At 31.5% G+C, this 14,975-nt stretch overlaps 1 protein-coding gene across 1 annotated transcript; it reads right to left on the bottom strand.

The window, feature by feature from the left end:
* Positions 1 to 622: 622 nt before the first annotated feature.
* Positions 623 to 1,156, bottom strand: LOC125422890 (disease resistance protein RML1B-like). Its single transcript, XM_060817262.1, has one exon. The coding sequence runs from the start codon at positions 1,154 to 1,156 to the stop codon at positions 623 to 625; it is 534 nt and encodes a 177-aa protein (XP_060673245.1).
* Between the last annotated feature and the right edge of the window lie 13,819 nt (positions 1,157 to 14,975).

Consider the following 14,975-nt stretch of genomic DNA (forward strand, 5'->3'; position numbering starts at 1 on the left):
TTCACATTTTGAATCATCAACCATCTTAGTCTTTCCATTTCTAATAACGGATTGATGCTCAGTTTTAGCTCTTCATTTTCAGGCAAACTAAAGAATATGCCTTGCACAGCCTTTTTGCCCTATAACAATGGACAGCGTTTGTTCAGCAAGAGGTAGGGACGGGTAAAACTTCAAAGGATGAATTTCAGAAATATACATGCATATACATACAGCATAAGTATATAAACGCTAACCATATTTACATTTAAAACAAATGAAACATTTATATATTGAGATGCATATCGTATAATCTATAAATTGATATAGAGATAATCTAAATTAGTTCTCTCACCGTATTATTCATAAACACATCGCGTGCATCCTTATGAAACCACAGCCTACTGCGTTTACCTGGCTCTTCAAAAGATTCTCCACGAACAATGTCTTGGCCCAATTGTTGTAACAGATCATGCATCCATAGCTTACCTCCAACCATTGTTATCAGAGATTTCTCAATGAGAACTTGAATACCAATTTCGGGATGAAATCCACAACTTTCGAATATCTTTTTTACACGATATTCATCATCTCCTTTGAAGAAACATGCTATATCCAAAAACATTTTCTTCTCATTATTATCCAATCACTCAAAACTTACTTGAAGTGTACGGAATATATCTTTATCAAGATCTTCCTTTAGTTTAGCCAGTGTGTCTGACCATTCTTCTACACTTCTTCCAAGTAAGAAAGAACCTAAAACTTCAAGAGCTAAAGGATTGCCTTTAGCATAGCCTACAACACTATCAGACAGCTTCACATACCCATCTAAAAGATTGCCGTGTTTGAAGGCTTTTTGACATAGGAGTTGAAGAGCTTCATCATTGGTCATTTTATCAACATTATATATGTTATTCTCTCCATATAGCTTCAACAAATGCTTATTTCTAGTTGTTACAATGACTCTGCTCCCTGGACCTAACCATTCATTTTGTTGCTCACCATTTCCAACCAAAGCTTCTATTTGTTTAAAGTTATCAACATCATCTAGAATGATAAGCAACCTTCTAGAATTTAGTCTTTTCCTTAATACGTTGATTCCCATTTCATAACTTCGTATACTTCCTGAACTATCTACCAAAGTTTTGTAGAGGATATTTTGTAAATGTAAGTATACCATGTTTTTCAAATTCCTCTCTTACATTGTCAATGAAGCAGCCAGCTTCAAATTTGTCGTAGATTGACTTGAAAACTTCACGAGCGAGAGTTGTCTTACAATGCCTCCCATCCCCCAAACTCCAATGGTGCGAACATCATCCAAATTCATGTCCAAGAGAAGATTCATTTTGTTGATGCGAGAAGCCATTCCAACAAGGAACTTGTTACGAATTGAAAATGTTGGATTCAATTCTTTTAAAATCTCTTTAACAATTTTCCGAATAACCTCTGCCTCGTACCTGAATATATATATATATATATATATATTCAAACATTTCGTTAGGCAAAATATATGGAAGTTTAGGAAATCATAATAATAATAATAATTATCAAATAGTTATCAAAATTGAAAATATTGGACTACTATTTTTAATAAGATGGGACAGCTTGTTGAAGTTAAAAAAAAGTAGTACCTGTTTTCCATATCCCATCCAGCTATGCTGGCTACTTCAATCAAAGCATCCTTCCACTTGTTCACATTCCCCATTAATTCTGGATTTCAAAACTGATTCAAAGCCTTTCCCAAAATCCCCTGTTTGTTTTCTTACGTGGGTTGGTTCCACATGATAGAAAACTGGAAGAACAGTGAGTCCAAGCTTTTTCTTGCATTCAACAATCTCTGCAAGTTATTCTAGGCACCAACTTGAAGAAGCATAGTTCTTTGAAAGAACAATGACTGCAAATCTTGATTGTCTTATTGCTTGCTGTTAGCTAGTTATAATAAATAAAAATTATTTATGAAACAGCATGACTTTTGATAGAATGTTACAACTTACACTGTTTCATCATTAACAGTTGTAATGTTTCTTGAAACAGTGTATTTTTTCTTGAAATATTACGTCATTTTTTGAAATAATATGTCTGTTTGAATCATCATGTCCATTCTTGATATTTTTCTGAAATCTATAAGTATTGTATGGTACTATTGTTAAACAAACAGGAAAATAATTAACAAACATGTGAGTAGAGAGAATTGAAATTTTGTTGGTTCGTGGTTCTTTGATTTTGGAGTGCTACTATTCAAAGAAGAGATTGTTGTATCCTAAGAAACAATCACTGTAAACTGTAAACACTATAGCAGAGCAAATATTGTCTTAAGGAAAAAGAGTTCAACTCTTGGCTCGATTATTATATAAAGATCAACTTTATTTGAAATCTATATAATATATAAAAGAAGAACTGTATGCACCACATGTCAGCACAGTATTCTTCCAAATTCCCTCCAAAAATATATTTTCTTAATTTTATTTATTATTTATCAGTTATTATTCATTAGCTTACCTTTTATGGATACAACCAAATATATATAAAATTAAATTTTGATATAATTTAATTACATATGGTAATAATTTTGAAATATTTTTATTTTATTTATTATTATTTATTATTTATCATTCATTATCTTACCTTTTATGGATATAACCAAACATACATATATATATATATATATAATAACAAAATAAATAAAATATTTTATTTGATATTATTTACCAAATATATATTTATGAGTTTGTGTTATCATAATTAAAGATAGCCCGTGCATGTACAGCATATATATAATTAAAAATTTAGAGAATATTCTTTTGCATGTACTATTATTTAATATTTGATTATATATTTATATAATAACTTGAAAATGAATAAAATATTGATTTGTAACTATAATTAAAGATATAGGCCATGCATGCATAAATATAATTAGAGATTTAGAGAATATTTCTTTGCATGTACTATTATTTAATATTTGATCTGTATTTTATTTACTAAATAAGTTAAACATTTTTTACTATAAATTAGCAAGTGACATCTTCTGTTATTTTAAAATTTTAGTATTTAATGCTTTGATGACAAATAAAAAATTAGTAGCATTGAAATAGTGTTAATGGATAAGCAGGTTTTTTTTTTTTTTTTTAATTTTCGTTACATGTTATTGATATTATTATTATTATTATTATTATTATTATGTGTTTATATTATAGAATATAATCTTATATATAATATCGTGCATATGTATATAATATATATTATTATTATAATTACACTTGTTATTATATATAATATATATAATAATCGTGCATGCGTATATAATATACTATATAAAATATATTATTATTATTATTATTATTATGATATAGATTATACAATATAATCTTATATATATAATAATATAATAATATTATGTATCCATTATTTTGTTTTAGCTTTGAAAATTTTAACAAATATTTATAGGGTGGAAAGATTCATGTTACAATAAAGCGTTCATTGGTTCGTTATTTTAATCCACTGATTCATGAATGTCAATTATATTTAATGTAAAATTTTAGAATTGGATGCAACAATGTCAAATTTAAGACCACAAAACACAAATATAAACCAAACTTTATGTTAAAGACTAATATTGTTGACGTTTTGGATGAAAGTTTTCCAATACAATCATGTTCATAAAATAAATAAAATAATTATTTGTGTTAAAAATATTCTATATATGGTATAAGTAATTATAAATAGAAACAATGAGTTACAAAATATAATGAAAATAATTATTTTATCAAAAATATTTTAAAATATATATATAAAAAGAAAGATCTCTTAAATTAATAGATATATATATATATATATATATATTAGATGATGGAAGAAATATAAAGGATGTTATTATTTCATTTAAATTGAATTCTTTACCTAATCGAATTAAACATAAAGATTTAACATAAAAAAGTTAATTATTTACAAAAAATCAAAAAATATATTTGAATTTGAATTTTAATATCATAGATGGGAAATATTATATGGATATATTTGAATTTGATTTAAATCATATAAATACATTTGAATTTAAATTTAAATTTCATAGGTGAAAAAAATTAAATTGGTAAACATTTTTAATCGAATTCCATAAATAAGTGGTCTTATAAGGTAAAATAAATTATATTTATAAGATAAATAATAATAATAATGATAAATAATTAAATTACATTATGAGTATTTAATATATGAAAATTAATTATTTGCAATGAACCAAAAAATACATTTGAATTGGAATTTAAATTTTATAGATGAAAAATATTATTTAAATACACTTAAATTTAAATTTAAATTCCATATATGCAAATTAAATAGGAAAATTTCATAGATAGAAAAAAATTATATAGGTAATTTTTGAATTTAAATTTTATAATTGAATATTATTATATATAGAAGTTAAATTTATAATTTAATTTTTGAATTTGAATTTCATAATTGAATAGTACTATATATAGAAGTAAATTTATAATTTTTGACAAACTTTTATAGTAGAGATTGAAAAAAAAAATCCAAATATACTTATTAGTAATAAAACTTTTTAAATAAATTTTCAAATATTATTAATTATTATAGATTATATTTAATATCATCTGTTATGATTAAATAATCTATTATGGTTATACATTCCGTGCATCGCACAGAAATGAATACTAGTTATAATACAAACACAATACCTGTGAGTTCTTCTTCTTTATCTCACTATAATTATTTATATATTGTTTTATATATTTAATATACATTGAGATATTTATATATATGTATATATATATACACACTTTGTTTTAGGTTTATTAATTTCCTAACAATCTTAAGATAATATTATATTAGTAAATTAATCTCTTTCAAACATTAGGTTCTCTGCGTTGTTTATATATACGTTTAATTATTTACGGAAGTTAAGAAAGTTTATCCATATTTACATTAAGATCTTCTTTATCACTTCTTTGATATATAAATATATATATATATATATTTATATATTTATTTATTTATTTATTATTACTTATTATTATAATACACATATAATTCTAGTTTTATTATAACTCGTATCTCTTATTTCTATTTACTGGTTTACGTGCCTGTTCTTATACGCATATATATACATATTTTTGCACTATTGTAGGTATTAGTTAATATTTAATATATATTATATATTAATAGATAATATTTAACATATATTATATTTAATATTCATTTAATTTATACTTGCTTGCAGTGCCTGTGTTTAGTTACGTGTTCTGTGTTTATATACATCTAATATATATTTTTACGTGTTCTTTGTTTGTTATATTACATATATATATATATATATATATTCACATATTTTATCAAGTATTTATATATAAAGTTTATTTTTTAAGTATTACAGTGAAAGTTAAATATTTATATTTGCAAATATTTATTTTGTACATACATTGTTGCATATTTTAATTTTATCTTATAGATAAATTATTTGTTTAGTTTATTTCTTGCTTAATTAGTAATTATTTGGTAATATATTTTCTTTTATAGAAATGGCATCTAATGCATCTTTACCTCTTACTACTTTGCCTACATCTTTGAGTCATACTGGAAACCAGAGAAATTTGGTGGTTCTGATTTTAAAAAATGGCAACAAAAAATGTTATTTTATCTTACTACTTTGAACCTAGGCAAATTTCTCATTGAGGTTGCTCCCGTTCTTAATGAAAATGAGTCTAATACTCGAACGGTAGCAGCAGTGGATGCATGGCACCATTTGTATTTTCTATGTAAAAATTATATTCTCAATGGTTTAAATGACATACTATATAATGTATATAGTAGTATTAAAACTGCAAAAGATTTATGGCAATCTTTGGAGAAAAAATATAAAACGGAAGATGCCGGCACGAAGAAATTCGTTGTTGGTAAATTTTTGGATTTTCAAATGATTGATTCAAAGAGTGTCATAAATCAAGTCCAAGAGCTCCAACTCATTGTTCATGAACTATATGCTGAAAAAATAGAAATTAGTAAGTCTTTCCAAGTGGCTGCGGTGATTGAAAAATTGCCACCATCTTGGAAGGATTTCAAAAATTATTTAAAACATAAATGTAAAGAGATGGGGCTTGAGGATTTAATTGTGAGATTGAGAATAGAAGAAGATAATAGATTTTCTGAAAATAAAAATAGAAATCCGATGGAGAGCAAGGCAAATGTAGTGGAACAAAGACATAAGATCAGCAAGAACAAGAAAAGGAAATTTGAAAATCAAAGTTCCAATGGAGGGTCTAATGGCGATGGATCTAAAAGGTTCAATGGCAAATGTTTTGTATGTGACAAGTCGAGGCATCGTGCTAAAGATTGTCGTAACTGTAAAGGTCAAGAAAACAAAAAGAGAAAGACCTTTCATGCCAATGTCACTGAAATTGAAAATCTTTCCAATGATGTTAATGAAATGAATCTATCTGCTGTTTTTTCTAAAGCAAACTTGGTAGGGAATCCGAGGTCATGGTGGTTGGACACTGGGGCTACTCGCCATATATGTTCTGACAAGAATATGTTCACCACGTATCAAAATCCAAATCATGAGGAGAAACAACTATTCATGGGAAATTCTTCTACCTCTAAAGTTGAAGGAAAAGGAAAGGTTATACTTAAGATGACATCCAGAAAAGAAGTTACCCTCACAAATGTGTTACATGTTCATGATATTCTCAAAAGTCTTATGTTTGGATCATTACTTAGTAAAAATGGTTTTAAGTTGGTCTTTAAGTTTGATAAATTTGTAATTTCAAAAGGGGGTATGTGTAACATCCCGTCCCGAACAACATCAGAATTTTCTTTACATTGACTGAGGTTGATTGGGTTTGACCGCCGTTGATAGAAAAGGATCAAAATTTGACTTTTTGATCCGGATGGAATTTTTCTTTGACTAGGGTATCGTTGCAAAGTATATATCGATCTGAGTCCATAGACTAGTAGCACATTAAAAACGGAGCTATCGTTTGAAAGTTACGAGCAAAACAAGTTGAGGTCCAAACTATCCAAGGGGTGCCCGAGTTGACTTTTTATTCATGTAAAATTAAATTTTGCCTTATGAACGGTTGTGAAGTAATCATCGATATGAGTTTATAGACTAGCGGCACGCCCAAAACGGATATGTGGTTTACAAGTTATGGATCTGTAAAGTTTTTTTTTTTACTGTATTATTTTAATATTATTTTATATATATATATATATTTTTTTTTTCTTTTTCTTTTTCTTTTTCTTTTTTTTCCTTTTCCCCCACGTGGGAAAATGTCCCCACGGGCTTCTTCTTCCTTTCTTATTCTTCTTCCTTCTCCTTCTCTCTTCATTTCTCCTTCCCGTCAATCTCTCTCTCTCCTTGCTGCATCTTTTCTGGCCACCAGATAGCCACACGCGCTAGCGACTGGTGAAGCCCAGCTGTCGGTGAGCTCAACTGCCAAGTTTGGCTGCCGGCCAACTGGTGACGTGCCCAGATTGACGGATGAAGCATGCGGTGGCCCATTTTGATTTTCCAGTGATTTCGTTGTTTTCCGACCAACCCAGCCCAATTTCATACCTTATTCCCCCTATTTTGGACCTCCTGAGCTCGATTTTGAGGTCCATTCAGCTCAATTCCCTGCCATTTGGGAGACACGATAAGTTGAAGTTCGACCGAAAGCTTTCGTCCACTTTCCAGCCACTTCCGGTCGAGTTGAGTCCAATGGAGATCGGTAACGTATTTCTCGTCCCCTTAGCTTTCTGTTGATACCTTATTTACGAATTTTGGATACCGTTTGTGTTAAACCCCCCGGGTATCGGACATTATTATTCGAATAAAATATTAATTTATTTGATTATGTATACTATTGTTATTTTAGGAGCACGTGTGAGCCGTAGAATTGATCCTATAGAAGATCTTGGTTGGATTGCATGCTTGAGGTGAGTGACCCACCTTCAAAATTATTTTCGGATGTTAAATTAATTATATTTTGGAATATTCTAATATTTGAATGTTTTTATTCTATGTTGATTATGTGATAAAATGTGAATTAAATTTTGATGTCAATATTTGAATAACTTGAAGTATATGATTTTTTGAGAAATTATGAAAATTTAGATTTTATGGAAATTTGATATTTAAAGGAATTGTGAATTTAATGTTATTTGATTTATTGTAGAATTTATTTATGAGAATTTTGATTGTTGTGGATTTTATGATGTTTAAATGACATATTTGATTCAATTTTTTTTTTCTAAAGATTTGAAAAAGAAATATTGATTTAAATTATTATTTTCAAAAATATTTATGCCATTGGAAAATTTGTATATTTAAATTGATGGAATTGAGAGTTGATGGATTTGAAATTGATGGAATTTATTATGACGATGATTTAAAAAGGAATGTGAAAAATTTATGGGTTTAAATGGATAAAATAAACCCGGTGGTATTTTATACAAATATTCATTTTATGATTTTTAGATGCACCATACACGTACTGGTGTTCTGTATACATGGATATGATTAGCGTGCAGGTGGATGTGGTGAGTGCGCAAGTGGGTGTGAGTAGCACATAGGTGATTATGGGGTTGTCCTGTGGTTGCCATCAGATAAGGGTAGATCACCTCTTCATGGTCGGGACGCCTGTTTGCAGTAGTGCAGTGGGACGCTACGGTACCGTATGCCGGTTTCACTGTTTAACCTCCTGTCTAGCAGTGCTCCGGATGCTAGGTACCATTGGTGCTACTGGTATATAGTGAGTGCATCAAATGGTTTTCACAACGTGATTTTAATCATACAATATTTTAGAATTTCATTTAAATTAAAATGTTTTTAATAGTATTTTATAAATTAAATTGTTTTGGTAATCTAAATTGAGTTCTATTATTAATTATTTGGTTTTATTTTATTTATTTAAATATTTCTTGGATCGTTTTTGTTAATGTAAATTTTATTGTGTTTTCGTATTAATTGTTTACAATACTTTATTCCTAATTTAATATTTGTCATTAGTCTTATTTTTTATAATTATTTCTCACTAAAATTTTTGGATTATTAATTTGTTGTCTTTTATTTGGAAATTATTACTAAAATATTTTCTAGATTTTTGGGGCATAAAATGTTGGGTTTTGCAAAAATGTTTTAAAAAGGAAAATTTTCCAACTGAGTAAATCGTGAGGGTTTTGAGGAAAAATATTATTTATTTTACTACCTATTATTTATTTACTCATTTCTTATTAATCAATTAATTAAGTTATTTGCCTTATTATTATTATTATTATTATTGTATAGTAGATTAGGTTACTCACTGAGATTATTAGCATCTCATATTTTTAAATTTTGTTCCCTTAAGCCCAGGTTAGTCGACATTGATCGTCCGGGGGCGAGCTCGACGTCTTGGTTCGTTGTCGAAGACTGAAAGGCTTTTCCTTTCATTTCTATCTTGTGTTATTTGTCAGGACCCGTCCAGAATTCCTCCTTGGAACCCTAGACAAGCTCTGATCCCAGGGAAACTCTACCGGACCCTCCAATGGAAAATCCGGCAGAGCCTCCCCTAAGGGATGGACTTACCACAAATTACCTGCACTGAAAACACACTTCTATAAACATCCCCTTATTCCTCCCACAAACTACAATTTGTTTCCATAAATTTACAGCACTTCAAAGAACAGTAAATCAATGCATAAAGAACAACTACACGTCCAATACAGTATATACAGAGCATTATACAATAAATGTGGAATTAATACCATGACAGATAAAAAGCAATACAAGATAAAGAGGAAAAAGGGAAGAAAAACTTCTTGAACCTTCGGCAACGAACTGAGACGTTGGGCTCGCCCCGGACAATCAACGTCTCCAACCTGGACCTAGGGGAACGGAATTTAAGAGTGTGAGATGCTAATCATCTCAGTAAGTGACCCTAACTACTGAACACCTTTAATATTAATAATATAAAAAAATATAAAGGAATTTAATCAATCCATACCGAACAATTACATAAATAAATAAATAAACAATTGAAATAATATTTTCTCTCAAAACCCTCACTATTCACTCCGTTGGAAATGTTCCCCTTTTAAAACGTTTTCACAAAACCCGATGTACTTACTCCCCGAAAACCAAGGGATTAAACCATTTGATAAACAATAAATAATAAATACCCCAATATATAATTAAAATGTAATAAATTATAGTAAATAATTTTTGAACACCTTTGGGGTTTAAAACATTATTTGCAATTTACACCTGACGCACCACACCATATACCGGTGATGCCCTCCGATACCCAGCGTCCCGAGCACCGACTGGCGGGGGGTTAAAGAGAGAAACCTGCAACGGCACTTCGGCGTCCCGACAGTACCGCTGCTAAAACCATCAACCCGGCCAAAGAGGGGGGCGGCTGTGCACAACAACAAACTTGCCTGCCCATGGTCCAATGGCAACTCACGGGTGAAGTAATAACCGCGCGCTAAACCACATAATACCTGCGCGCTACCACGTGTCCATACACCATACACCAGAACACCAATACTGTATGAGTGCGTCTAAAAATAAACATTATTAACCAACCGTACCGTTTTCCAAAATTACCATGGGAAATACATTAAATTGTCACATTTACCATCTCACATATTTTTATATAATAAACCGGTACGAAACATTGATAACCAACAAATCACAATTTTCTCGAAGTACGAAATGCAACCATAAAAATACCGCGGGCATAATTTATAAAATTTAAACAAATATTTTCATAAAATATTTAACCCAATTATGCCCGAAAAATTAATACTAAAAACCACGTACAAATACTACCGAAACATACTATGCTCATGCATAATAAATAAATTAAACCACAATAAACCATAATTAAATCACACCACATAAATACCAATTAAACATAATTAATTGCTCAAAATAATTTTTAAAGGTGGGTCACTCACCTTGAGCACGTAAATCAACTAAGATCCTCCTCGGGATCAACTCCACCACTCGTACGCGCACCTAAACAACCACAGTGCACCAACCAAAAATATTAATATTTTATTCGGGTAATTCCCAAATGGGTACCCGGGGAGCGAACACCAAACGATATCTAAAGGTTACGAGTTATATACCGAATCGAAGCTCACGTGATGAGGATCATTGATTCGGTCTTACTTTCCGATGATCGGACCCGACGGGGTCGGAATCTCGCCGGAAAGCTTTTCGGGTTTCGGCTCCGCAATTCTCCCAAACCATCACGAATTGGCGGAAACGGATGCCGGATTCAGGTTCAGGAGGTCGAACACAGTGGACTAGAGCCGACCGGGAAACTGGGTACTCGCCGGAACAGTAACTTCAGACGAGCCGCCGTGGTCACCGGCAACCGTCGCCGGCAGCGGCGTGTGCGGTGGCCGTTGGCTGTGATTTTTTGCAGATTTGTAGATCATGGGGAGAGCAATCCAACAGGACTGGCGGTGAGGAAAAAGGAGGCCGGACGGCGGAGAAAACACGGTTTGAAGATTTCCAGCTCCTCGCCGGAAACGCTCCGATCCCGGCGCGTCGGTGGTCCGATGGCTGTGAAACTTGGTGGGTCGGCCGGAATTGAGGAGAGGATGAAGGCTAGCTGGTGAGTGTGGCCAGAAAATGGCCGGAAATGGGTCAATCGGCGGTGGCCGGTGGTGGAGGGAAAAACTCGCCGCCGATCTTCGAACGTCCGATCCGGATGCGTCCGGCGGCCGATCGCCGTGAAAATTTGAGGTTTTGCCGGAAATGGGGAGGGGAACCTTGCTGGCCGGCGCATGTACAGTAATTCAGCCAGAAAATTTGAAAAATTCCGGCGCTAGTCGTACTCTCTCTCTCCTTCTCTCTCTTTCTCTCTCTTCCCCGAGAATTTTATCAAATAAATGCCACACGTGTGACACTGTTGATACCACGTGGACCAATCAGAAGCTGACACATGGCATTTCACTGTTCATCGACTCAAAAACATTAAAATATTACGGTATCCGGCAAACTTCACGCGTCCATAACTTTTTAACCGGATGTCCGTTTTAAGCGTGCCACTAGTCTATGAACTCGTATCGACGAGCACTTCACAACCATGCACGAGTCAATGCTCATTTCCCCATAAATAAAAAGTCAACTCCGGCACCCTTTAGACAGTTTGCACTTCAACTTGTTTTGCCCATAACTTTCAAACCGTAGCTCCGTTTTCAACGTGCTACCAGTCTACGAACTTGGGGCATCGTGCACTTCGCCACGGTACCCTGGTCAACTCGAAATTCCAACTAGAGCAAAAAGTCAACTTTTGACTCGCTCGGTCAACGGTCAACCTCGGTTAACGTGCACGGATTCCGGTGCGATTTGGGACGGGATGTTACATATTTCTTTTGATCTTATATTGTATTAAATTTCATATTCAATTGTATTTGATAATACTCTGTATACTATTTGGACGATTATTTATTTAATTCTCCACTGGTTCTCTATCATTTATTTGAAGTCCTGCAAACTTGTGGAAGTAAATTGTATTAAGGTGGGATGAATAAAGTGGTGTATATAGAAATGTATTTTCAGTGCAGGAAAATTGTGGTAAGTCCAATCCTTCGGGGAGGTTCTGCCGGATTTTCCATTGGAGGATCCGGTAGGGTTTCCCTGGGATCAGGATTTATCTAAAGTTCCAGCGAGGGATTTTGGACGGATCCTAACAGTATGTATGTGGGTAAAAGTTATTTGAGCAATGGGCTCTTTAAACTTAATGTAATGACTGTGATCCCTACTATTAATAATAATATTAATAATTCTACTTATTTGATTGAGTTTTCTAATATTTGGCATGGTACATTAAGACATGTTACTATGAAAAGATTAATTAATTTAAATTTAATACCAAATTTTGATATTAATTTAGATTATGAATATAAAACGTGTGTTGAATCTAAATTAACAAAGACACCTTTTCATACTATTGATAGAAATACTCAATCTTTAGATTTAATTCATACTGATATATGTGATTTAAAATTTGTGCAAACACGAGGTGGTAGAAAATATTTTATCACATTTATTGATGATTGTACACGTTATTGTTATGTGTAGTATTAAGATCCAAAGATGAGGCTTTGGAAGCATTTAAACTTTATAAAAATAAAGTTAAAAATCAACTTAGTAAAAATATTAAGGTGTTAAGAAGCGATAAAGGTGGTGAATATGATACTCCTTTAATTTATTTTATTCTAAACATGGAATTATTCACCAAACCACTGCTCCATATTCAGCCCAATCTAATGGTGTTACGAAACGCAAAAATAGAACTTTAAAGAGATGATGAATACCATGTTAATAAGTTCTTATTTACCTCAAAATATGTGGGGGGAAGCATTACTTTCTGCAAATTAACTTCTTAATAAAATACCTCATAAGAAATCTAATTTGACGCCTTATGAGTTATGGAAAAGAAGAAAGCCTTCTTATAAATACTTGAAAGTGTAGAGATGTCTTACTAAAATAATAATACCTATCCTAAGAGAATTAAGATAGGATCTAAAACTGTTGATTGTATATTTATTGAATATGCAATTAATAGTAATACTTATAAGTTTCTTGTGTATAAATTTGAAATTTCTCACGTGCATGTTAATACAATTATTGAATCTAGAAATGCATATTTTTAGGAAGATGTATTTCCTTGTAAAATGGCACGTGATCCAAGTTTTTCAAAAAGAACTTATGATGAGAATAAAAATCAAGAAGAAATGGACAGTGAGCTAAGACGCAGTAAAAGAATGAAAATTTCAAAATCTTTTGGTCTGGAATTTTTAACTTACATGTTAGAGAAGCTATGTCTACACCTAAAGCTCCTTATTGGAAAGAAGTAATTAATAGTGAAATTGAGTCCATGATGCAAAACCATACATGGGAATTAGTAGATCTTCCACCTGGAAGTAAACATTTAGGTTGCAAGTGGATCTTTAAGAAAAAGATGAAAGTTAATGGATCTATTGATAAATATAAGGCCAGATTAGTGGCAAAAGGCCGCAAACAAAAAGAAGGTGTAGATTATTTTGATACGTATTCACCAGTTACAAGAATTACATTTTTTCGAATGTTAATTGCTATTGCGGCATTAAAGAATTTGGAAATACATCAAATGGATGTAAAAACGGCATTTTTAAATGGTGAATTAGATGAAGAGATTTACATGGAATAACCTGAAGGATTTGTAGCTCCTGGAAATGAAAATAAAGTTTGTAAACTTGTAAAATCATTGTAGGGTTTAAAACAATCTCCAAAACAATAGCATCAAAAGTTTGATAATGTAATGAAGTCAAACGGATTTAAAATAAATGAATGTGATAAATGTGTTTATGAGAAAGATACTAAATATGTCAGGACCCGTCCAAAATTCCTCACCGGAACCCTAGACAAGTCCTAATCCAGGAAAATCCTACCAGACCCTCCAATGGAAAATCCAGCAGAACCTCCCCTAAAGGTTGGACTTACCACAAATTTCCTGCACTAAAAACACACTTCTATAAACACCACCTTATTCCTCCCATCTTACTACAATTTGTTTCCACAAATTTACAGCACTCCAAAATAATAACAGGGAATTAATGCAGTATTTAATAAAATGTGTCCAATACAGTATACAGAGCATTATACAAATAAATATGAAATTAATACGATGTCAGATAAAGAAGTAATACAAGATGAAGAGGGAAAAGGGAGGAAATACTTTTTAGGCTTTCGGCAATGAACTGAGACGTCGGGCTCATCCCGGACGAACTTCTACCAATCCTTGTACCTAAGGGAACGGAATTTAAAAATATGAGATGCTAATCATCTCAGTGAGTGACCCTATCTACTGTATAAATATAATAGTAACGATAATCATAGTACATTTGATTAATTAAGAATAAATAAGTAAATAAATAATAATTAATTGAAAATAATATTTTCTCTTAAAACCCTCACCATTCACTCCGTTGGAAAGGTTCCTCTTTTAAAACATTTTTGC

Source organism: Ziziphus jujuba, chromosome 5 (genome assembly GCF_031755915.1).
Source record: "Ziziphus jujuba cultivar Dongzao chromosome 5, ASM3175591v1".
Taxonomy (NCBI): Eukaryota; Viridiplantae; Streptophyta; class Magnoliopsida; order Rosales; family Rhamnaceae; genus Ziziphus; species Ziziphus jujuba.

Excerpts from the sequence above, each read along its gene's own strand:
- LOC125422890 (XM_060817262.1), bottom strand. The coding sequence starts at position 1,156 with ATGGTATACTTACATTTACAAAATATCCTCTACAAAACTTTGGTAGAT.